Raw genomic sequence first — 27,357 nt, 5'->3', positions numbered from 1 at the left:
GCAGTTTCTCACTGAAATGTCCAGTGGGGGGCGCCAAAAGCGAGGGAAATGGTGTTATTTTCAGAAGAGTGTTTTAAAGGGATTATAAGATTTAGTTTTTAATGAGTAAAACATACCTCCTTAACCTAAAACTTTAGCCTAAACCTAACCAATAGTGTCCTAAAAGAAAATGCGACATCAAAAGCAAATTTTCTGAAGCAGTCACGTCATTTCGTGCCCCTTCTTCAGCTTGTGTCTTTGGGCGGGCTCGAACCGCAGTGTCCCGATTTCAAAGTCCAACGCTTTATGTGAGCTACTGCGCAAGCTAATCATGTTGGAATTAGTGTGTAACCGTAGGTGGGTCTGTAATACAAGTGTTAAAATTGTATCATCTTTCAAATTATGTTAGAATTAAAGTTTTTCCATAACACAACATAACACCGTGAGAGTAATAATGCGAAAATAAGTGTTTATGAAGTCATAATCAGCCACTGTGTCGTGATTTGTGTGAAAGTGAATAAAACGCACAGTTGTTGTCAGGGATGGATTACTAACTGGGCCAATGGGGCCAGTGCCCAGGGGCCCTTGACTGACCTTGACGGGGGGGCCCTGGGCTTTAAGGTTGCGCGATCCACTTTGGTGATCCCCCCGCTTGAAAACCCATCAACAATGAAAACGGCCAGTTGCTATGTAAAAAAAAATGGTGGGAGGGGAGGGGGGCCCCTTGAGATAATTGGCCCTGGGGCTTTTGCAAGTCATAATCCATCCCTGGTTGTTGTACCACCTCAAGCGTTAATTTCACTAGGAAACTGTGACGAAACGTAGAACGGGGCACGTAAAAGTCAGTTTGCAAAATTTAGTTATGGTAACATTCATTCTATGAGACTAGGTTGAATAATTTCTATTCTTATAATGGATTTTCATAGTTTAATATTTGAAGTAAGGGTCTAGGTCTATAAGCTAAAAAATTATAATCTATAAAAGAAATTTGAAAAGTACCAAAAATAAATGATGAGGAACTTTTAAAATGTGCAGTTATAATATACGAGAATATATACAAGTTAGGCTAAATCAGCAGCATTTGTGGCATCGTCCCTCCTTTTCTTAAACACAAAAAACAAGCAAATATCGAGGTTACAGTGAGGAACTTAAAATAAAAGTGAATGTGTTTAAAGGCGGAAATGTGAAGCTTATAATTTTATAAAAGTACTTACATTCATTCTTCTGTTAAAACTCATGTATTATTTGAGCTGTATACAGAAAGTTTACACAGAAAAGGTTAGTAAGTGATTTTATCACACTAAAATTATGTTAAACGTATATTGTTTACGTCTTGGTTTCGTATCATTTACGTAACGTTTACAGATTGGCCCCATTCAGTTCCATTGTAAGTGCATCACTGTAACCCAGATTTGTACTTTTTAAGAAAAACAGAAAAGTCCAAATAGATTTTTGTGGTTAACATTGTGCCACAAATGTTGTCGATTGAGCTTAACTGGAATATTCTTTTAATGAGACCTTCATATATCAAAAAGAATAAGTTGAAATCTGTTGAATAAAAATCAACACTTGGGACATGAAAATGCCAGAAGTTAAAGAAACAATCTTATGCACCACAGCACTACCCACCAATATGTGTCTAACACTGCACAAACTTTAACTTATTTAGCCACTAAAATTATCACATTATCAAGAAATGCAATTGCAATAATAGTCTCTTTTAATAAGACGCATATGAATATGAATCGGCGATGATGCAATGCAGTGTAAACAGCTTTACAGTGTAAGCTGAAAACACTGGGGTGGAAAGAGGAAATTTGATTTGATATGAAACAAAAAATACCTTTTCTGCTTTTCTGTTTTGGTCTTGAGATACAGAAATGCATAGACGGAGGTTTTAAGAGCTCACAGCTGTCCACTCTACTCCCTATCTGAGTTCAACTTTATTGTCCATTTACATCTGATTGTAAAACTTGCCCATTTTTTTTTATGTGGCGATGACGAACAGGTGCTGCGTCTAATGGTGTAGGAGCCACAGCTTTTGACATTTTGATTTTTACAGACTAAGATGGCCTTATATCAACACTCTTGACACTCGCTTTTACCCTCTGGTGAATAAGCCACACATTCAACGACTACCTCCTTCAGGTTATCCAGTCAATTTGGTTCCATAAACGTCTCTGCCAGAGGAGATTACATTCTGTGTGAGGCTTCTCGCCTGTGTATGTCTGTAGATAAAGCGCAGAATGGGAGCTTCATGTAAAAGCGCTCTTTTTCCCTAATGTAAGCGCGCCGAGGCGTCTCGTGTTCCGCAGTCAACGTACTTGACAGCTGAATAAGCGATATGTTTAATATCACAAAGAATTTTTTTACGTTTAAGTTTAGTTGTCAGGGCCGCCTTTCAACAATAGAAGATAACGATCGGCTTTTCAACTGATATTTATCCAACGCAAGGCTGTCTCGACATGAAGAGAGAATTGTGATTGGAAAACATCTGCCTTTATTTGGTTCGTTCAGTAAACGCCACTCTTGCTAGCATTTGTTTGTTGATGTCGTTCAGAGAAGTGCTCAGAATAATGGAGTTATTGGCTGCTGAATTGTTAAAATGACAAGTGCGGCAACTGAGTAGTAAAGGTAGTGATTATTTCTGTTATGAAAATGGATTTGTATCACCTTTTTATGTGAACTTTTGGAATTGAATGCAGCTGGATATTATACTAACATTAGTTACTACACTGACAAAAGTTTGGATACACTTACTCATTCTTTATTATATTCCACATTTTTGAGTAAAATTAATGTAATCAAAACTACAACATATCATTAATTGAAGTACAAGAATTATGTAGTGACCAAGAAATTATAAATCAAAATGATAGAGTGCTGTGTCACATATTGTCACTTAAAAAAAAAAAAAAAAAAATGGATATGGCATAATTCAGAACCAATATCCATTGTAATGGACACCAGAAATTATTATTAAAACATTACCATAAACTGATTTTTTATTATTATTTATCATCATTTATGGCTGCATTAAAAATAGTAATAAAGCATGGTCATATTTTGTTTTGAAATTGGGTCTGAAAGGGTCAAAATATATATACTGTATATATATATTATATATATATAATATTAAAGTTAAGTTTCAATTTGTATTTGTCTATAAAGCTAAGATACATATACATATGTCCAAAAATGTTCACAGGTGTATTGTTATTTTGTTGAATTTAAAAATGCCCCTTAAAAAATATTAATTTACAACACCTTTTATTTTTGAAAAATTAGATGTAGTTTTTTTTTTTTTTTCAATGCTTAAGTTTTCTAATGGCTGATAAAGGCTGATTCATTACATTTCAAACGTTTCAAAGAAAATCATTTTAATGAGTTATGGTCTTCTGAACTACCAAATACAATCAATCAAATTCAGTAAACCAATTAAGACTGGGGCCTATTAAGACCCCAGCAATGAATATTCATATTTCAATATTCATTATATTTTACAACTGGACTAATTACATGACTGATATTGTTATAGCACTATAATAAAAGGGAAGAGGCAATCATCACTATACTGTTGCTCCTACTGAGGGTTAGCGACAGGGCTGGATTGGTAATCTGGCATACCGGGCATTTTCCTGGTGGGCCGACGCACTTTGGAGCCGATCAGGGGCGGACTGGCCAGCGGGAGAACCGGGACTATGCTGAAATGAGCCGCTGCATTATGCAGAACGGGCCACAAAACGGTGCCGCGATATGCCCCCCACTCAACAACTTTTGGGCCAGTTTCTATGTAAAATCCCAGACCGAATTCTCTTTCCAGTCCACCCCTGGTTAGCGATCTGAACAAACCCCTAACCAAAATATTAAACTGACGTTTAAAGGCGCTTAAACCCTTCCGGATGCTTTGATGGAGTGTTTTCATGGTTAAGACTGCGAAACATTCATTCTGAAAGCATGGAAAGAGCCTGGTCTGTTTTAAATCAAGCATGAAATACAGTGAATTTCCAAAAGCACAACTGGACCCGCCTGTCTTTACATTCTCTAGCCTGATGTCATGAAAATGACATGACTGTGGTGACATTTTTGCAAAATGATAATACGTGGTGCATTGCGCATATCGCGGCAGTTTCAAAGTTAAACGTCTACCTTTTGGTGCTAAAAACGAGTTAAATTGTCTCTCAAATAAATTAGGCTTTTAAGCTTAAAGGCCCAGGTATACTTCATTTTTGCATGTTCTGGATCGGCTCACGCCTGGTCGACCGCGTTGCCTTTGTGAGTATACTCTTCTGACTGCAAGTGAATACAAACACATTTTACGCATGCCCACTCCAACTTCTTTGTGATACTCTTTTAGTAGAGTCAATGGCTGGCGCATGCGCCGATGATGCACACAGACGATGACCGCATCCACGAGTCGAGAAAACCCACCGCCGTCTCTAAAATCTGTTGTTTGGGAGCATTATGGTTTCGCAGTAAACTACAGTAATACTGTGCAACGAGTAGTGAACAGGACGAAGGCTGTGCGTTGGCTCATACAGGGGGCGGACAGTTCTCCCATCAGCGTGTGCTGCCCCACCGGCTTTCGCTTTCACTGTTGCATACTGTCTCCGTGTTTATATCCGCGTCTCCTGCTGAACACGTTTAGATGCTCTCTTCAGTGTGGAACAGCCTTTCTGTTGGCCCCACATAGGATTTGAGCATCTGCTTAACATGCTTGAGTCCCGTTATAAAGTTCCTACAAGAACGCATTTCAGCAAGTCTGTAGTGTCTGCTCTATATAAACAAGCACACGCTGTAATTGTCCAGCAGGGGACATTGTCAGTGCTAACAGATCCGCCCTCTCCTCTGTTAATGTGGATATTCAGATTTTTCTGAAAGAAAACTCGAAAATTAAGTGGAAAGTACAAGTGGTGAGCTGAAAGGCAAAAGACACAGAAATCTGCACTGCTAATGTCTTAATGTTGTTACAATTATTTTAATTGCACTTTTTTTTTTTTTTACTGGTATTATTATTTATGTTTATTTATGCATATAAGAGGCTCTTAAGTTTTGTATTGTAATTTCATTGAAGAAATATGCATAGTGCAATCATGTATAAATGAGCCTTCACAATAAGAATTGTTGCCCATCAGCCACTGTGTTTTCAAAATAAATAGTTTAAAGAAAGATTCTTTGTTTTCCCTGCTGTAATGAAACCGTACCTAACCGTGACCCCAAAATTGAGGTACGTACCGAACTGTGAATTTTGTGTACCGTTGCAGCCCTAGTGTTTAGATGTTGTAAGACAGCAGGGTTAAAAGTGTTTAAGAACTGACAATCTGCCATTTACTTGTGATTTGTGTGAAAGTGAATTAAAGTCATTGTTGTAGCACCTCGAGAGTTCATTTAGCCTGAAACCTGCGAAACATACAATGAGCCACATAAAAAATCATTTTGCAACAATGTAGCTATAATAGCATGATTCTATGAGACAAGGTTGAAATTTTCTCAACTTTTGGTCGCATGCCAGAGTTTCACTTTTGCAGACCATTGGGTTTTTGCGACGTACCATCCCCATTGAAATCAACTGATGTGTTTAGACTCTCATGTCATGAAAGGAATCCCACAGATTCTTATTTACTGTTCACTATCACTGTTTGACTCAGGAGGGGTTTTGTCACATGGGGCAGTTCATGGGCCAGAGGGACTGATGGAAAGGGTGGACTCGACCGAGACCTCAACATACCGAAGTCTCAACTGCTAAAGGCCTAACAGCGCTGTTTGTATGGGAGCGTGTGTGTGTGTGTGTGGGGGGGTGGGGTGGGGGATTTGGGTTCTGGACAAGGTCAGTGAGCTTAACTCAGTAAGAAAGGGCGACTATGTTCTTGAAGATAATAGGGTCTCTTTTGTGGACAGAATATGATTGGATTGTGTTTGCCCTCCCCTACTATTGTAGGAAATCAGTGAGGGACCCGTTCAGAGTGTCTCTAAATTGTGTTGGCGTGAAAGTGACATTTAAATCTTGGCTTGGCCTCAGCAGGCGGCTGGAAAGAAAGCCGGTTCAGACGCTTCTAACATGACTTGATTCACATGTTCGTCTGGAGACATCCGATCACTGACACTACTAGTTGTAACATTCACACTGTCTGATTGTTTTTATTTGGTGCAAGCTGAACAGATAGGAAAGTCTTTATAGTGTAGACATTATTAACAGTTTTCCTCATTGACGTCATTGTGTGATCTGCATACATTAATTTGGCCTTAATTTGTTCCATATCAATTTCAGTGGTTAAGGCATAATTAAAAAAGTTGGCACAGAATTGGGGGTTCCTTTAGTGCTCCAACTCATGCAGTTTAACTACAGGAAGACTGAACAATTAGTTTTAAAGCCGTCTCATTTCCTGGAATGCGTCCAATAATTGTAAATTCTACCCTGACTTTATGATGAGCTTTATTATAGCTTACCTCTGTAATCCTTTGAGGATTATGAGTATATGCTTCATTATGATTCAGCTCTATGTAGGAAAACACACTGCCTGTGATAGGGGGAGGGGTTGGGGGGCTTAGGTCAGGTCAGGTGGCCTATAAATATAGAATTGAGCAATGCATTAATCACGAATGGCACATCATAGTGCATTGATTGTTTTTAAGAGGCCAGTTTGATCCTCGTTCAGTTTAATGTGGCTAACTGCCGTGATGGGGTAAACTGCATTGTGGCCTTTGAGAGTGTTTTCCCAGTAGGCACGTGTGCATTGCCGAGATGTGAAATAAAGCTAATCTGGAAAGTATTGGATTCTAATTTCAATGTCATATTTGTGTATAAACATAAACATCGTGAAAATAGAGCAGACTTGGATGCATTCTAAATCATAAACATAGCGAAAACATCTGCCGAATGTCATTCTTACATCCAATATGCAATGTTGTTGTTGGGCCGATTAACAGAAGTGGTCATTTTGCTTGGTGTCAGTTCCAAAATTTTTCACGTAGTCATACATTTTTTTAGGTTTTGAGTGAGTCGGCTCAGCTGTTGTCACATCAAGTTCAGGTGTTGCCACCACAACACAACATGCTTACGTCAAAGCTTATTTAAATAAAGTTCCTGCTTTCATGTCCCTGGTGGAAAAATGACACCTCATTGGAAAGGGTATAGTTCCCCAACAAACTGATTTTTGTTCAGGTACTAGTTCCACTATTGTGTGAAAGAATGTCTAAATATATTTAAAGCACAATTAAATTTGTATTTAATTTTGAGTAAATATTGTGTAAATTAATTGTTAGTAGGGCTGTCATGATTATGAAATTTGGCTGACGATTAATTGTCAAACAGATAATTCCGATGATGGCGATTAATTGTCTGTTTTTGGGCTATGATGATTAATTGTCTCTTTTAGGGCTTTCAAGATTAATTGTGATATAAAATGTCATATTTCTTAAGGTGCATGTGTGCTTCATACACCTTAAGAAGTCATTTTAACATATTTAACATAAAATATGTAAATCAAATATTAAAATAGGGATATATGATTTCCTTTTAAGAACTTATGAATGACATGAAAAATAATGTTTTAAAAATCAAAATATTTCTAAATACTTATGTCTCACTTTTTGGTCAACTTTAGTTTTGGTCAATTTTACATTTATACTGTTAAATGTATACTTGGGACTGAAATATATATATATATATATATATATATATATATATATATATATATATATATATATATATATATATTATTATTATATTATATTATGCAATATTAAAATATTTCTGTCCTAATTTCATCACTTTCACACATTATTTTAACACTTTATAAGGAACATGTGTACACCTACTTATTCATGCGATTATCTAATCAGCCAATCGTGTGGCAGCAGTGCAGTGCATAAAATCGTGCAGATACGGGTCAGGAGTTTCAGTTAATGTTCACATCAACCATCAGAATGGGGAAAAATGTGATCTCAGTGATTTGGACCGTGGCATGATTGTTGGTGCCAGATGGGCTGGTTTGAGTATTTCTGTAACTGCTGATCTCCTGGGATTTTCACGCACAAAAGTCTCTAGAATTCACTCAGAATTGTGCCAAAAACAAAAAAAACATCCAGTGAGTGGCAGTTCTGTGGACAGAAACTTGTTGATGAAAGAGGTCAACAGAGAATGGCCAGACTGGTTCGAGCTGATAGAAAGGCTACGGTAACTCAGATAACCACTCTGTACAATTGTAGTGAGCAGAATAGCATCTCAGAATGCACAACACATTGAACATTGAGGCGGATGGGCTACAACAGCAGAAGACAACGTCGGGCACTTTATTAGGACCATAGAGTTCCAAATAAAGTGCTCAGTGAGTGTATATTTAAAGTGATATCTTTATAATCTCAAGCATGCTTTTCACTGAAACTTTTGTTGACTTGGTTAGCAATTACACTAGCTTTTGAAAAAACTTAGTTCAGGGCAAAATTGTTTGGTGTGATGGAAATTATGCTGCAGCGGTTGCAGTTTTTGAAGAAATGATAGAAATAATTTCACAATAAATATTGAAATGGATTGTTTATTCCACTCTTTGTTCAAATTATCATAGTTTTAAATTTTTACAATGGATTTTCATAATTTAATAATAAAAGTCTGTGTCTGGGCAAGACTAAATCAGTAAATATTTTTACATAAAAGGCATTTGAAAAGCAACCCTTGGGACGTGAAATTGCCCGAAGTCGAAGAAAAACCCATATATCGGCAATTTATTTTTTTATTGGCAACCCTACAAGATATCAAATCAACCATTTTAGGAAAAAAACAAATTGATTGACCATTATTCTTTTGCAGATGTTGTCCAAAATAAATAATAATAAGACATCTTCCAGATTGCATAGATGATGATTTACATTTTGGTGATGCTCAGGGTTTTCCGTTGTGCATATAAATGTCTCTTGACATTCGATGGTTTCGTTCTCTCGGCAGCCAATGATTCACTGCACAAACACATTGTGGCCGACACGGACCATGTTTATCCTCACTGCAAGTGAACCTGTATTTAATGTAGTCTGGATTGTTTCATCTTTTACCTTGTGTAATTTTTCTCATGGTTTTTGAGGATAAAGGAATGTCACGCAACCTATCCATTTTGGCATTTGCCTTTATCATTGTATTTTCTGCTGTTTGCAACCATATCAGAAGAGACCTGCGACCTATTTCCGGGTCACGACCCACCCATTGCATTAGATAACGTCCTTTTCGCTAATTAGCAAATGCTTTTTTTGCATTTCAGGGCATTAATTCTTTGTCCATGGAAGCAAACAGTCATTCAGACTGGCTGAAAGGAGACACATTTGAGATTCGTTTGAGGCCATTGTTGGTATGTTTATCTCACGTGTTTTTATGACGGCTAGAGGGGAAGGATCAGGAGCTGAATTCCAGACCACAAAAGGACCTGAAATCATACGTGTATTCCTACCTAGTTGATGTACTTTATCACGGTTAGCTTGAGCGAACCGAGGAAAAAAGAAAATCCTTTCCTGATTCCAGAGGCCCGAATCATCGTGCACAGCATGCAGTCATTCTCTGCTGGTCTTGAGGGGAAAGGGGGCCTACAGTAGCTATATAAAGAGAAGGGAAGGATTTTGTCCTGAATACAAATCGCTGTCTGGGAACTTGAAATGAGGCCATTGTTAGCAGCACGTAAGCATGGTTGAGAGAAGATCTAACTGGAGTAAATGGACTCTCACAGAGGTCTCAGAGTTTTTGGTGCTTTCGAATGCAAATATGGCAGGCCGGAATTATCAATAGCAAGCCCAGAAGGTTGGTTCTGTCTGTTCGGATTTATTGTTCCCTTCTAGTTCGTTAAGTAGCTAGCTACTACTGTGCACATTTCTCTGCACACATTGCTCACATTTCACAGCACAGTGCTGATCTTCAACTGACAAATGATACATCAAAACTAAACAATCAATAGTTATGTTAATGTGAAACGGTTTCGCAACCCATTTTACTTACTGTGATATATTTATATATATCTACAGAATATATCTTACTGAAACAGGATATTCAACGACAAAATGTATGGTAAACAAAACCTTTTTTTAATTTGAAAAAGGGCACTGCTAAGGCCAGGAACATGCATTAAAGTAAAAAGGGGCCATTTTGATTTCATGTTGACTTTAAGACAACTAGCTTTATCTGAAATTGGAAATCTTAAAGGAAATGATTACTACGGAGCCCCTTAGTGGTCTGGGAGGTACTTTTTTTATGAAATATTTTTGAATTCCCTCGCAATAGATTTGTGTTCCCTCACAAAAAGTTTTGCTTCCCCTCACAAAACTTAGCGTTTCCTCACAATAGTTTGGGTTCCCTTGTAATATGTTTTGCCTTCCCTCGCAATAGTTTTAATTCCCTTGCTGAAAGCCTTGCTTTCCCTTGCAGTAGTTTGCATTCCTTCACAATAGTTTATGTTCCCTCGCAACAAGTTCTAATTCCCTTGCTAAAGCTATGCATTTCCTTTCAATAAGTTTTGCTTTTCCTCTCAATAATTTTAACATTGAGGGCCTGGGTAGCTGTGTTGTTAAGATGCTGTCTACCACCCCTGGAGTTCGCTAGTTCGAATCCCAGGGCATGCTGAGTGACTCCAGCCAGGTCTCCTAAGCAGCCAAATTGGCCCGGTTGCCAGGGAGGGTAGAATCACATGGGGTAACCTCCTCGTGGTCACCATAATGTGGTTTGTTCTCGGTGGAGTGCGTGGTGAGTTGAGCGTGGATGGCGTGAAGCCTCCACATGCGTTATGTCTCCGTGCTCAACAAGCCACGTGATAAGATGCGCGGGTTGCAGTCTCAGACGTGGAGGCAGCTGAGATTTGTGCTCCGCCACCCAGATTGAGGCGAATCACTACACGACCATGAGGACTTAAAAGCACATTGGGAATTGGGCATTCCAAATAAAAAAAATAAAATAAAAAAAAAGAGTTTAGCGTTTCCTCGCAAAAGTTTGCGTTCCTTTGCAATAGTTTATGTTCCCTAGCAATAAGTTTTTCCTTCCCTTGCAATATTTTGCATTCCCTTACAATAGTTTTAATTTCCTTCACGCAAAGTTTTGCGTTCCCTTTTCAATAGTTTGCATTCTGTCTCAATAGTTTGTGTTCTCTCTGAATAGTTTGCGTTTCCCTGCAATAAGTTTAGCGTTTCCTCGCAAAAGTTTGCATTCCTTCGCAATAGTTTGTTCCCTCGCAATAAGTTTTGCCTTCCCTCACAATATTTTGCGTGCCCTTGCAATAGTTGTAATTTCCTTCACAAAAGTTTTGCGATGCCTTTTCAATAGTTTGCGTTCCCTCTGAATAGTTTGCGTTTACCTGTAATAAGTTTTGCGTTTCCATATAATTCGTTTTGTGTTCCCTCTGAATAGTTTGCTTTCCCTCACAATAAGTTTTGCATTCTTTCCCAAAAAGTTTAGCATTCTCTCCCAATAAATTTTGCATTCCCTTTGCAATTGTTTGCATTCATTCACAGGAAGTTTTACACTCCCTCGAAACAGTTTTCCTTCCCTTGCAATAAGTTTGGCCCATGCTTGCAAAAAGGTTTTGTGTTACCTCGCAATAGATTTGCGTTCTATAACCAAAAAGTTTTGTGTTCTCTTGCGATCCTTTGCATTTCCTCACAATAAGTTTTACTTCCCCTCTCAATATTTTGCGTTCTCTCTCAATAAGTTGTGTCTTCCCTCTTGGTAATATCTATATCTACTATAGTTTTACTACAGATATCATAGTTCAAGTATAGTTACTGTAGTAAACCCATGGTCAAATTTGTTATTCTAGTGTTCTACAACAAACCATAGATCAACTATTGTTACTGTAATAAAACCAGGTAAATTTTGTGGTTACTATGGTTCACTACAAATATCTTTGCTCAACTATGGTTACCGTAGTATAATAATTTTTAAGTTCTGTAAGGGATGTTTAAAGCTGTTGTGAGGGAACCCAAAATAATTGGGAGGGAATGCAAAACTATTTCAGAAAATAAATGACCTCCCTGACCTTCGAGGGGCTCCATAGGTTTCAAACCTTAAATGTTTTACCTATGTTTTATAATAATTTTCTTTATTTATTGCACATTATACATTTGCACATATACAGTGAAATTCTTCTTTTTCACATATCCCAGCTAGGCTGGGGTCAGAGTGCAGGGTCAGCCATGATGTGGTGCCCCTGGAGCAGATAGGGTCAAGGGCCTTGCTCAAGGGCCCAACAGTGGCATCTTGGTGGTGCTGGGGCTTGAACCCCTGACCTTCTGATCAGTAACACAGAGCCTTAACCACTGAGCTACCACTGCCCCTTGTTTTGAAATATATGCAGATTGTGTGATAGACTTTGTTGTATTTAAAAGGCGCTTTAGTTTCTTATTTTGTGAAATTTGCATTGTGATCTTTGTTTACAATGTTCATATGTACTGCTTGTTAGAAATTCCTCTGTAGAGATGCTGTGAGCAAAATGTACAGACCGAATGCTGAGATAAAAGAAAAGACAAGCATTGTTCTTATGTTAAAAGAAGTTTAACAAGAAAGCATCTTCCCCCCCATTCCAGGAACCTCTTTTTGCAAATCCTGACTTTACCTCTGGATGTGTCTACAGTACAGTAAGCCATGCATTGCTCTGTATTCTATATTATAGTCACATGGGAGCAGTTGTGATTTGGTCGCACATTTTCCTTTTCTTCCGAAGACAGTTGGCGTCTGGTAATACTGGGAATGAAATCACATAACAGACAAGTGGACTCAAGAAGTCCCTGCTGGGTCCTGTAGGGCCTCTCATACTTTTCTAAAGGTGACACCCTCCCTTTCTCTTCTCCACCCCTTTTTCTCTCTGAGAAATTCCCCCATGGATGCCAAGGACACAATGGGGGCCGTCCGAGGGGGAGTGTGTTGGATTTGCATGCAGCTGTTTTCTGTTTCCACAGCCACAAAGGACAATCAAAGCTGTGTTAATAGAGGGTGACAAGCATCACCTGACGCCCAGACCTCCTGTTTGGACCAGCCTTCACACATTTGTTTGCACGGTGGTGGCCGTGCTTTTCCACCCATATGGTCACTGACCTGGGATCGTTCCCAGAAGGAAGCTGGAAAGGTTTGAAATCTTTATCTTGAAGGGATAGTTCACCCAGAAATAAACATTCTGCCATGATTTACTCAACCTCTCGTTGTTCCAAGCCTGTGTGAATTTCTTTCTTTCTTTGGAACACAAAATGTAACATTTTGAAGAATGCAATTTTTACTCTTTTCCATGCAATGACAGTGAATGAGGACTGGATTTTTTATGTTTTCAAAATGATGCAAAAGCACCATAAAAGTAGTCATACGATACGACTCTTGCTCTGTATTCCAAGTCGTCTGATGCCATACGATAGCTTTCACAAACACATTAGTTGTGTTTCACAGAAAATTTCAACATCTGCTCTAGCTCTCCTTGGAGCATTCTGGAGAAAAGTAACAATGTCTGGGTATGTTTCCATGAATCGTTGATGTGATTCACCAAATCAGTCATTGGCCTATATGATTCATTTATGAATCAGAACAAATCTTTGTTTTGGACTGGGCATTTTTCCATGAAATGGTTACCAGTCTTATATTTTGGAAAAAAAATTGGAAATCGTTGTTTTGAAATGGGTATTTTACATGAATTGGTTGATTTGGTTAAAAAGAAAACACAGAGTTATATGATTCATTCACATATGATTCCTTCACAAATTGGAAATCATTGTTCTGAAATGGGTATTTTTCCATGAATCGGTAGATTTAGTTCACAAAACCAGTCCTATATTATTCATTCACAAATCAGAACAAGTTGTTGTTTTTAACAGGGTATTTTTCCATGAATCGGTTGATGTGGTTCACAAAACCGGTATTATTTTATTCATTCATGAATTGAAACAAACCATTGTTTTGAATTGGGTATTGTCAATGAATCTGTAGATTTGGTTTAAAAAAACTGGTCTTGTATGATTTATTCACAAATCAGAACACATCATTGTTTTGAACTAGGTATGTTTCTATGAATTGATTGACTTGGTTCACAAAACTGGTCTTATATGATTCATTTATGAATCTGAAAAAAACAAAAAAAAACTTTTTTTAACTGGGTTCATAAGTCTGGATGATCTGTTCCACTCACCGATTCAATGATCCAGATCATCCAGTTGTAGCGGTTCTCCAGTAAACAGCTGAAGTCATATGGACCACTTTTATGGTCATTTGGCATCCTTTTTGAAGCTTGAAATCCCCAGTACACATTTGTTGTAATTGCATTGCATGCAGTAAATAATGACAGAACTGTAATTTTTCTGTAAATGTTGTTTATAATAACAAAACTGCAAACCAAGACATTTTGATGTCGAATGATGACTTGCATGGGTCAATGTTGCTTTGTTACTGGCTAGTCTAGTCTGTATAGCTGAAATGACACATTCGATGTGCCCAGCTGTAGTTATCTAATACCTCGAAATCTGTGAACAACAACTGTAGCAATACATTACTGCCTGTCTGTCTTCCTCATAGCATTTGTTTTGTTTTTCTCGTTTAAACTTTATGAAATGCAATCATCTAAGCTAAAGTGTGACATCCAATTTCAAGGGTGTTGATAGAAAACAAAATTAATATTATAGAGGTGGTCTTACCCGCAAATTACGGTTTGTCAACCAACAGAACACAAAGTCACGCAAAAAGTGCTATATTGTGTGACGGTATGGGTTGCCGCTTGCTTGAGCCCTGTAGCGAGCTCGGGGAGGGTGCCAGGAAGGTGCATAAGAAAAGTTACTTTTCCCAGTTGCTGACCAGAATGCCTGATAAGGTTCAATGTCAACAAGGCCAGGGGAATGGGATCACCTCCAATTACGCTTTGGCTAGAGCTGTTGCCATGGCAATAGAATCAAACATTCCATGTAATATATTATTTACGGCCCAGGATACCCCCTTAACATGATTTAATTTAACAGAGAGCGTGAGATAAAGAGGCACACACTCTGGCAGGGTTGTTGAAGGCTGCTGTTGGTTCTTTTCTCTTTTCCTTCTCAGCTTTGATGTAAATCTTGACTGCTGCTGGCAGTGGTTTGCTGAGATGTAGGTGAGTTTGAAAAACTGTGTAGGTACTTGGAAATAAATAGAGTTACTCTAGGGAGCCAGAAAGAGAGAAAAGGCACATTTTTTAGACTATAACACTATTGGACTACAGAGTGGACAACATAAAGTAGACTTGTCTGGTCTTACTATGCACAATTATCAGTGCAAGTTACATCAAAGAAAATAATGTATGTTTGTTTGTTTGTTCTTATAATCTATCATCAAAATTAAATAACTTTCTCTGCTTCCGAAACAACCTTTTTGCTAATGTTATCAAAGCCATGTATGTTGGGAAAATTTACATTACCCAATAATATTATAGCCTAACATCCACAATCCAATCAAATTCCAAAAGACACATGAGGTCTTGCCCTACATCCTTTCTCACTGAATATTTTGTCTCACTTGGAATTATGTCACAGTGAGAGTGTGCTTACATGTGCACCAATAATCAAAAATCAGCTTATTCAAAAAATCAGACAATGCAAGAAAACCTTGTTTATACGAAATTTGAAATAATCAAGTTATTGTCTTCTTTTGATGTAAGAACGTAAACAGGCATGCGCACAACACTTGCACACATTAGATGGGCCAGTAAGAACGCTGGTAAAGGTCTTTACACGGAATCTCCGATAAAGGAAACCGATTAATGCGTTTACATGAGGACCACACATTGCCGGATTAATAAGCATAATTGATGTTAGATTGTGCATGTAAATGCGCTCATTGGTAAAGCCAGTCGTTATCACAAAATAAACCCAGAGAGGGCGATCAGGACACTGAAACGAAGCATACTGTGCTTTATCGCAATAATTATATGGCTAGTTACCAAATACATGAATGAATGGACATATTGGTTTCTTGACATTTTCGTGAGATTATTTTGGGAAGAAAGATTGTGGAGTGATGCAAGAGAACTGGTAACAACTAAAGAGAAAATTTGTTTTTATTGTCGACGGTCGATTATACCAACATGATCACACTGGAAGTCGGCATGTGGTTTCCATGAGTTTCGGCACCCTAGGATCGGCCTCATTGTGCCGACTCGCTGACAAGCGGCATCTCCTATTGGACATTTTTGAAACCAGGAAGTATTGCATTCCTATAATCTTTGACGAGTGCGATTCGGAGGTTGCATTTTCCCCTCTAACATTACATTTTTACTCCATTGTTGGTTAGTTTCAGGTTTGGGGTTTGGGTTGGGAGATACAGTTAATAAACCATGCATTCCTCTTCAATGTATTACAGCCTGTACAGCTAAAAACAATTCGCTCACAACTCACTTTTGGCGCCCCTCTGTGGACATTCCACCCAGAAATTGGAGCTCACATGTGCTCATATGCCCAATAACACTTACAGCTTTCACCATTGTGGGTAGCGTTTCACATTTCGGTAACCAAAGGCCAATTTCAGCTAAAGAAAAGTCAACCTGCTGTTTCCGATTTGACTGTGAGATCAAGATACAAAAATATTTAAATGCAGACTTCTGTGGTTGACCAGTCAGAATCAAGTATTCCAGAAATCCATGTTATTTCTGCACCACTAGTGGCACTAAACAGAGCTGTCAAAACCGTTTTCAAAGACGTATCCAAAACACTCACCCCTGTCTGCCATTTAACAAACGCCAACACAATCTCTTGAAACGTCCTAAGCCAGACTCAATACAGAAACTCATAAGAGTTTTGTTCCCATTTAAGATTTTATGATAAAGTTGAAACGTGTTTAGTTCTCCTGTTGCAGAGTATATTTGTGGCACGAGTAGTTTGTTGACCCCAGGGGGTGGAGTTGTGGTTGGCTTTGTAATTAGTTGTTAGATGGGCTCCCAGGTTCAGTTCCAGATACTCCCAATTCCTTGTATTGATTTAACAGTTTGCTTGGACCCTCAGGGCCCCTGATACATGCGTCTTGTGTAGGGGGACGACCGGCGCTCCAGAAACAGACCTCATCAATTTCTGGCCTTTCTGCTGACAGTTGTTTGGGAGCAGACCACATGTGTTTGATGGATGCGCGTAGCTTCTGTGGTGAAGGTGGAGTTGGTGGAACGGCCGCAAGGGTGCAAAGACAGAATGAACAGCTTGTTTGAAAAGCCACAAAACATGCAATCCATTATTCTGCACAATGTTTAAAAACTCATAAACTGGTTGTAACCTACCAAGAGGGCCAAACTTTCTTTTGGCTGATCTAAGGTAGTGTCCAAAAGTCTGAGACCACATTGACGATCTGGGATTTTTCTTTTTTTTTTTAATCAACTGAGCAAATTTTTAAAAAAGTAAACCGGTATGTGCACAACACTTGGGCACATTGGATTAGCCAGTAAAAAAGCAAAATTGGGGTAATGGGCAAAAATTTACGTTCTGATCAATGCTTAAATCATTCATGACCTTATGGCAACAAAGAAAAAACTTTTTAGGCTTTTACAAGACCTTGCACATTGTCAACTAAGTATTTTCAGTATAAGATTGTGACTATAAACTCACTCAATGAGTGTGTTAAATCAAGAAGAAGAAGAAGAAAAAAGAAACAAAAAATACTAAGACATTCTGAAATAAATGGCATTTTTTTAATTCAACTTTTCACTTGCATTGTTATGCTGGTAACATGGCGGGGGCCATTTTTCTTATAATTTGTAAGAGATCTTGTAAAATACTGAAATAATGAAAGAAAGGAATCTTTTTGAATTTATTGTGCTGCAGTGCTCTCTCTGTATGGCCTTGGGTGGGTTGACTTGAGCAGGTAGCTTCAGATCTTTATGCATTTCATGGAAAATGACACATGCATCAGTTTGGAGCTATTTTGCCGTATACTTCAAAAGCAAAAACATTTTAATTATCTTTTTGATTGGAGCAAAAAGCTGCTAATATTTGTTCATCTTTTGTTATCTTTTAGGTATTTTAACTGTTACCGATTTAATTATCATGCCAATACACAGGAGGAGTGATTAGAGGCCCAAGAGGTCAGTGACTAGTGCGGTTCACTGTGGTTTTATAGGTCATACAGCCGTGAATGTAAACTAGGTCAGAGGATAGCATTATGTCACATCACACTGGAGTTTTCTTTTGAAATATGAGTCATTGCAGCAAGTGAAATCCATGCATTGCATGCTTTAAACTGTATTCATATGCTCACATATACATCTGAATTCAGAGCACAAAGTGGCCTTCACTGGTTTTGCACTTGTTTAGGTGTGGCCCAGTGTTTTTAGGAATGTTGATTGTTATAGGTTCAATACAAGATGAGCTCTATCATCAGCATTTGTAGAATGATGTAAATTACAAAGGAACAAATTATTAATTTTCATCCGTCATTTTAAAAAAAAGAAAATAAATAAAAAATAAAGCAAGCAAACAAATTGTGATTGAAGTTACAGTATATGCTTGCTTTGAAAGTAAAAAGGGCAATGCGATAAACATTAAAATACACCATTTTGAAAGTATTACCTCAAGAATTTAACATTATGCAGATTAAAATTAGACAAATTATATAGAATATATATAGAATATTGTAGAATAGTTATATAGAATATGTGCAAATTTATATAGCATATTTTCAACTTACTGTCTGGTAGTTGTCTGGTATGGATGGGAATCATACGGAATTTAGCAATTCTGATTCCTTAACATTTTAATTAACGATCCTTACTTTTGAGGAAGAAATATTTTGGAAAAATAAATATTTATATATAAATATTTTAAGATTTCTGCTTTTCAATTTCATAAGAAAATTCCATTAAATTGAAGTGTAATTTTTAACCAAATTAAATTAATAAAACATAAAATATTATTTTACAGTGTATATATATATATATACATATATTCATAATAATTAAAAAAAACTATATGTATATCAATAATTTTTTTTATTATTATTATTTTATTACTCAATTCATATTGGTAGACTTTTGTTACAAAATTGAAATGTGTTAATCTTAAAATAATTTTTGGAGTACTGCAGTCTGTTGCCAAATGATGAGATCATTTCAGATTTCAACCATGCAGATATAACAAATAAGAGATAATTAAATCCAATTCTTGCAACAAAAAAAAATAAAAATAAAAAAAAATTAAAAAAATCATTATCATTAGATAAATCATTAGACTTTTTTTTAAATTATTTTTATAAGACTTTTTAGAGGCATACATACAATCCAAAAAATCGGTCCTAACTATATTTTAATATTCTGAATGAACAAAAATTTTTATCATTTCTAAACAATCAAAAAAGTACCAGCTCACAAGAATCATTTGTTTGGGAACTCTACTACACTGGTCGCGTTGTGTGTTTCGGGATGTATATTCAAATAATGGCTCATGAGAGTCATTCGTCCTGGAATTAGACTACACTTGTCATGGATCCGAAAGTCATGAAAATCATACGGTTCATGTATTTTTATCAAATGGGGCCGGTTCTGAACAAGAACCCATTTTTGGTTTCCAAGCCTAATCACAGGCATGTAAAGCTGGTAAACTCTGCAACTTTACCTTTATTTAAAGTAATACAAAAAAGCTTTATGTATAAAAAAGCCATTATATTAGCCATTGACCACCATGCTGTTTAAATATCTGTGGGTAGTTGACATGAAATACTTGAAATACTATATTTAAACGCTATTATCATTTGAAACTATTTTAACCTTGTGCGACCCCACATCCTCCTTCGCGGACTGTGTGTTTTGTCTTCGCTGTAGGCTATGCATAATTTAATTGAATTTAAACTGACTGATCTCAGTTCAGGACACTTTGGGCTGTTAGTAAAGTGTTAAACTTTTGACGCACCGAGTCATGTGTCAAAACAACATTTCATTTAAACCGACTGATCTCAGTTCAGGACACTTTGGACTGTCAGTAAAGGGTTAAACTTTTGACGCATCGAATCATGTGTCAAAACAACATGCCACCAATCTTGTGCTTTCATTTGTCACAATACAGGACCATAATAACTGAATTGGTGAAGACAAAAAGGTGATAGAAAATGGTAAAAAAATAAATGGTGACCAGGACCTAAAATATACACTAGCCCTTATACAGTACATCCATATAAAAGTTAAAATCTTGATGTCAAAAAAAGTGCAAGTATACAGTATTATTTGTAAACTACCCCATTATCGGCATCTGCCATTAAAAAAAAGTAATAAATATTACAAAAAAATTGCAGCAGTGCCTGTGCATGGCAAAGTAAAATGTTGTTATTATTAGACTAATGTTGAAATAAAGAAGTGAGACATCCAACTACTAGTAGTTGCTTGCATGACAGAGCTGTGAGTGAATGGCTAAATGAGACCGGGTGCAGGCAGCCGGCTGAGAGAGGCTAATTGGAGAGCACACAGCAGAAAAGACACATGGCAGCTGCAGCCCTTGGGATGAAATGTGGCTGCTAACAACTGTGATCACTGACAGTTTGCTCATGTGGCAGCACCTTGCACTCACTTTGATCGCAAACAAGCACATCTGGTCAGAGCCGTGGTGCTGCGGTTAGTCTGCACCTGCTCATGTAGGTGAAGCTGGTTTGAGTTTGCCTTTTTTCCCATTTATTTCCAGTAATTATATCTATAGATAAAACCTCAGTAGTACGTCTGTGAAAAACTCTCTCTATTTTTTTTTTCTAAATCATGTTTTTTTTCTTCTTTAAAACATGTCTAACTCATTTGCTGTGCAGAACACAGTTGAGCAAAAGACTTCTTTTTTCAAACAGCACAGCTATTTGGCTGATTTGTCAAATGTGCGGAGCGCAGCGTATAGATTTTTCCTCCCTTGTGGACTCCAGACAGTCCCTGCTTCGATCAACACCTCTGTAAAATACATTCAATTACACTTCATGCTGCTTACATTCTTGCTGTCTTTCTCTATCTTACTCACAAATACTCCAGTACAGGAAAAGATGTGTTCCAGTGAAAGTGCTATAATGAATGATGTGTATTGCTGGTGGCAATTTGCTATTGTGTTGACGTCTATGAGCAGGGTAGTGCTGGGAATGCTACATTTCACAGCACATTTTCAAACAATCTATTGTCATGACTGCACATGCATTGACTTCACATCGCTTGGGGTGGGGGTACACCATGGGTGTTCGCCATTGGTCCTGGGGGGGGTTTCCCCCCCATGGGTGTTACCGATAAAAGCCCTTCAAGCCTCCCTCTCGCGACGCCACTGCATTCAGCTGTGTTATTACGTTTATATTTTTCAATGGCCGTTGCTTATACCGATATCTAGGAAGCAGAATGGCCAATGGATGATATAAATGCCGATATTCTACATAATACAGCATATCATGTGTACGCAAAATTTCTAAAGTGTAACGAACATTTATTTTATACAGTATTACCCAAATTCACTCAAACTTAAAAAAATAAAACAGAAATTGTTTTCTGTCTATTGACAAGTAGGGCTGGGAACCAAGAACGGGTTCCATTCTTTAAAGAATACTGAAATCGGATGATCTTTGTGACTTTCGGTTCCATTAACGGTTCTCCTGCATGCAGTTTTCCACTGACGCGGCTGGAACAGCATCCTGAAATAGTCTGACAGTGTTTCCTGTGTAAAACACACAGTTCTACCAGTGTATCTGATTCCTGATCTCAAGCCAGTTCTTTTGAATCTACAGCGCGAAACAGACAGCGCTTCCATTTATAGTCCAGGATACAAGTAATCTTTATACTGATGTGCAAGTTATGAACATCCAACTCAAAATTAAATAAGAACTGTTGAAATCTCATAAGCCTGAAGTACGACATTAGGCTACAAAACACAGTCTAAACTGTCTCTGGAACTGTTACTGTTTATTTAAATCAAGCAGTGCAGTTACTGACTAGTATGACAATGTTTAATTAAAGCTACATGAGAGTTGTTGTAATAAGTGGAATTTTATAAAAGAATAAACAAATTAATGAAATATGCCATCACATTTATTGTTGGTTTAGGTTTGTTTATTTAAAATATAGTTAGGATCTATTATTGGATTGTAATTATGTCTCTAAAAAGTCGGCAAACACACAAGAATTGTATTACATTTATTTCTGTAGATATCTGTAGGAATCTCATCATTTGGTAACAGACTGCAGAGGGTAGTAAATACAAAAAGAATATAATTTCTCGTTTCCACATAATTATATAAAAAAAAAAAGGTACTTAAAGAAATACTGGAATTGTTACTGGAACTGTTAAGGAACCGGTATCGTTAAGAGGAATTGGATTCGGACACTGTCACACAGAAAAGTTTTTTTTTTCTCCTCCCCTTTTCTCCCCAAATTAGAATGCCCAATGCACTCTAAGTCCTCGTGGTGGCATAGTGACTCGCCTCAATCCGGGCATCAATCCACACATCTTATCACGTGGCTTGTTGTCATGGAGACCTAGCACGTGTGGAGGCTTCACGCTATTCTCAGTGGCATCCACGCACAACTCACCACGTGCCCCACTGAGAGCGAGAACCACATTATAGTGACCACGAAGAGGTTACCCCATGTGACTCTACCCTCCTTAGCAAATTTGGTTGCTTTGGAGACCTGGCTGGAGTCACTCAGCACGCCCTGGATTCGAACGGGTGGTAGTCAGCGTCAATACTCACTGAGCTACCCAGGCCCCGTCACACAGGAAAGTTAACACTTTTGTTTATCGGCCAAGTGTTCGCGGTATCGGCAGTTGTCGATAATCGCAAAATTGACAAATATCGGCCGATTAATCAGCCTGGCCAAAATCTAGCACTGATCCATATTATGACATCATTCAACTACGTTAATACGTGCATTTTGACGTCATGCAATTATATTAGTACATGCATTGCGAAATCAACTATATTAGCACATGCTCTGACATCATCAGTGCATTTATATTACAACAATAATTCATCAATACTACATCTTTTTAAAATATCATGTAAACAGACAGACAAACAGACGTAGATAATGCAATTGTTGCTCGACTACGCCAAAACCCCCTTTAGCTCGATTATAACTGCGCATGTAAACGTTCTGCTTAACATCATTCAACTATGTTAGTACCAGTGCTGAGTTAGTAACTCAGAAAAGCAATCCACTACAAATTACTGCTGACGTTTCATTTTCTAATTAATGATTACTATAATTACTGACTAATTAATCTGTAATCAGATTACACCCAACACTGGTTAGCACATGTATTATAATGACATTGAATTTCATTATAACATGCTTTCTGATGTCTTTCTTGCATCTACCAATGCAGCTAGTAGATACATTAACATCATGCAACTATGATAATACATGTACTGACATCATTCAAATACATTAAAAAATTTTAATGTTTTATTTTATTTTAATGCATTTGTTCAGTGATAATAAGATTTTGCTTTTAGCAGAATAGGAATTCAGTGGTCTGTTGACTGTGTGCATCATATTTTTAACACATTTCATACGTGCATTTGTTCTTATTATAAATGTGTGCCTTGTATGTATGCAGTATCACATAAATAAACATATCATGACATAGCAATAAAAAAAGTTAACAAAAATTTCCTAAACTGTGTATTTTGGTAGGTAATATAATCTCCTCCCACATTAACGCTCTCTGTATCTTCCCCAGTATGGCAAACATTGTAACCACAGCTTGTGCATGTCACATTTTCATTGTATTATATAGTATGATGCCATTTTTGAGAGGATGCAATACAAAACATGTAATTTTCATACTGGGAAAATGCACGTTTTCTGGTTTATTCATTTTATAAGCTGAGGCTAGTCTATAAGCATTAGTCTATATTTGTGTTGGCATGTTACTGTATATGGTGAGAATTTGCTGGATGGACCATCAGAAACATGCTGTCCCATCTACTTTGTATTACTAGATATTCCGGGACCGCATCATGCACTGATGCAATTTAGGAATAATGTTGTGACTTTACCGCAGGATCTGTTGACATACAGTGATGCATGCTGAAGGTGCACTCTGGAAGGGGCACTTGGAATTATCTCATGTTCATAAACTGTTGGCAGACGTATCAAAATATTATGAGTCGTAGTTAAAATTTTAAGCTGTTTGCTATTTGCTTTACAAGCGATAAACGCCTAGTAGTTGGGTTTTAAGAGCTACCGTGATTTATAACTATGACAACTTGGATTTGCTACTACACTGGTTTTGAAAAACTACATGAAAATGTATCAAAAGTCCATTCCCTGACCGTTTTGTCTTTCAGTAACTTCATTTTGTGACCCCAATGAATATTCCAGGAACACAAGTGGCAAACATACTTTTGAGTCGGCTGTAGTTTCAGAGTCCAGACAAAACACTTTTCTTATACACCAATCAGCCACAACATTAAAACCACCTACCTAATATTGTGTAGGTCCCCCTCATGCCACCAAAACTGCCACTCACTGGATGTTTTTTGTTTTTGGCACCATTCAGATTAAATTCTAGAGACGGGCTGGTTTGAGTATTTCTGTAACTGCTGATCTCCTGGGATTTTCACACACAACAGTCTCTAGAATTTACTCCAAATGGTGCCAAAAACAAAAAAACCATCCAGTGAGCGGCAGTTCTGTGGACAGGAATGTCTTGTTGATGAGAGGGGTCAATAGAGAATGGCCAGACTGGTTCGAACTGACAAAGTCTATGGTAACTCAGATAACTGCTCTGTACAATTGTGGTGAGAAGAATATCACCTCAGAATGCTATTCTGAGATGCGGGTTGGTGCTGTTTTGGTGGCACGAGGGAGACCTACACAATATTAGGCAGGTGGTTTTAATGTTGTGGCTGATCGGTATATTACAAACAGCTCAGCTGCATTAGTCAAGTGTGTCTCTTGGCAGTTTGTGGATTCAGTAATTGACTGGTCTTAGCACTACAGCACTACACTTACTGTTTTATTTGAACATTGAGATTTATCACAGTATTGTTACACATCATTGTCTACCTGTGGAAGTCATCTTTTTGGGAACAAGAAAATAAATATAGTTTTCTTATCGCTTTTCTAACTGTTGTAATCTACAGCTTTCTTTTTGTTTTCCTCTTTGGGAAAGTCAATGAAACCTAATACTGGATTTTTAGGGGGCCAAGCACATATTGTTTCTGTTAGTCTTCTTGTTATTCTGTGTCCGCTCTTGAAGTCTATAGCAGCCCATAGAACCATTTGTAGGAAAATGTGGACATTTGGCACACTGATAGGGATGGGTATGATTAGGCCCCAAACAAAATTTGGGGTCTCTAAATCAACCCCTCTGGCGCCACCAACAGTTCAAAATTTCACTTACGTTTCGGCTTTTCACTTAAAAAGTCCTAGAAACAAAACAAAAAAATATTTTTTTCCTCTGATTCCTTGGGTCATGCCAAGTCCCCATAGGTCGCATGGTTTTAAGCTCTGGCCAGTAGATTTTCCAGCATTTTTAATTTCCGAACACTGAATTCAATTCGAACTTCAATTACAACAATTTGAGATTTATGATAATACACCAATCCATTCTCATATACCGCATCAACAAATTTGATGGTGAGTGTGCCAAAATGGACGTAAGGCTGAATCTTTGCAATGCTTTAGCATATTGACACAAAATTTGGTGTATGTCATCATCAGTACCTGCACAGTTTCGACACAGCTGCACCTAGTGGTCAAGAAATATGAAAAAGTTATATTTTTGCTTATAACTTCTGAATAGTTTGGCCAAAAATCAAAACTTTAGATTCCTTGGGGCATACAGAGTAAAATGATACCCAATTGGCCATGGTCTGCGATACTTCCTGTCTGCCATTTTGAATTTAATTGAAAACCTATTTTTTCAAACTCCTCCTCGGTCAAACTGTTCTCGTGTTGCGCATAAACGAATAAAATGGCAATAAGGATCTGAGGCTGTATCTCATGAACGCTTTGGCGTATTGAAATTAAAGTTCATATGTGACATTGTGACCGAGCCCTTAAAATACCATATCAATCTGGTGACATCGACACCTGTTGGTCATAAGTTATAACCACTTGTTTTACACTATAAGTCATTAAATTAATGTCTTTTTTCCACCACTCTGCTTGCCATTGGTGTGCCTGGCCCAGTAATTGCTGCTTGTAGCTATATATTTTTTTAACATTTACTGTTGGAGCAAATGGAAATGCAAAAGTAATTTTTGCTGTGGTTTCCCATTCACTGCTTTGGAATCTTACTGCCATGTTCCAAACCCAGCTAATCGTTCTTTCCTTTGTTTTAGCTTTCAGTCGGGCAGCTTTACCATTTGGTCTGGTGCGGCGAGAGCTGTCATGTGAGGGTTACCCCATCGACCTCCGTTGCCCAGGGAGTGATGTCATCATGATAGAAACCGCCAACTACGGCCGCACAGACAACAAGATTTGCGACGCTGACCCGTTCCAGATGGAAAACATTAACTGCTACCTCCCAGACGCCTATAAAATCATATCTCAAAGGTAAAGGGCTAAGTGCCAAGCATTGCCTGTAGTCCAAATGTGCACGCTATTTCTGTGCTTCCGATTTGGTTTGAGATACTGAATTTTACTGAGCACATTATTTGTGTCGGTGAAGTTTATTTTTTTAGTGTTTTGTTGATTTTGCAATTATTGAGTGATCTAAAAATGTGAAATGTATTATGGTTGTCTGTCCAATTATGGGCACATTTGGCCCATTGGCCAAAATACTTCAATAAAAACACACTTTCGAGTGGATATGCATGCATCACTTGAGAACTGTCATTTTTAGTCTTTTTTTTCCCTCTTAACCATCACCACAATTTCCACCACAATGTCATTTGAAACAATTTTGGAACATTTAGAAATGTCTTTCTAAAGCTGATTTCATAGCTAGCATTTTATGTATCCTAAATATACACAATGACATAATATTTTCACACTATTAGAATAATTTGGCAAAGTTAAAACTTGATTGGAAATCACAAATAAAAATATTCTGTTCACAAGTGATATTTACCAGATTATATACGTGTTTGTGTTTTTGTTTCTGATATATCACGTCTCATATTTCATCTCAAGCATGCTCTTTGTTGAGACCGTTATCTCCTTGGTAACCAAGTACAATAACTTTTGATTTGGGAAAAGTTGTTGTTCATGATGGAAATGAACGCACAACTGAGAGAATAAAATTTTGAACACCATAAACATTGACATAGGTTGTTTATTTCACTCTTTGTTTAGATTACCACAGTTTTTAATTCATACTGTATAATAATAATAATAATAATATATATTTAAATATAAAAATAATATATCAAATTAAAATAATATATAAAGTAATATTTATTTTAATTAATAAATTATAGAATTTCATAGGTTTAGATGAAAAGTTTGTTTTTATGAGGGACCAAAGCAGCAGCAGCAATAA

The 27,357-nt window shown here is 37.4% G+C and overlaps 1 protein-coding gene across 5 annotated transcripts in view; it reads left to right on the top strand.

Annotated features, from left to right (window-relative positions):
• LOC127440710 (adhesion G protein-coupled receptor L2-like) overlaps positions 1-27,357 on the top strand; it is a 176,845-nt gene that overhangs the window by 29,441 nt on the left and 120,047 nt on the right. For all 5 annotated transcript variants that reach the window (XM_051697455.1, XM_051697456.1, XM_051697457.1 and 2 more), the window contains exon 3: positions 26,216-26,429. In XM_051697455.1, the coding sequence (XP_051553415.1) occupies positions 26,216-26,429 (214 nt within the window). The remainder of the gene's footprint in view (positions 1-26,215; positions 26,430-27,357) is intronic.

The sequence above is a fragment of the Myxocyprinus asiaticus genome, chromosome 5 (assembly GCF_019703515.2).
Source record: "Myxocyprinus asiaticus isolate MX2 ecotype Aquarium Trade chromosome 5, UBuf_Myxa_2, whole genome shotgun sequence".
In the NCBI taxonomy this organism is placed as follows: Eukaryota; Metazoa; Chordata; class Actinopteri; order Cypriniformes; family Catostomidae; genus Myxocyprinus; species Myxocyprinus asiaticus.
This window is presented reverse-complemented; position numbering and strand designations above follow the sequence as displayed.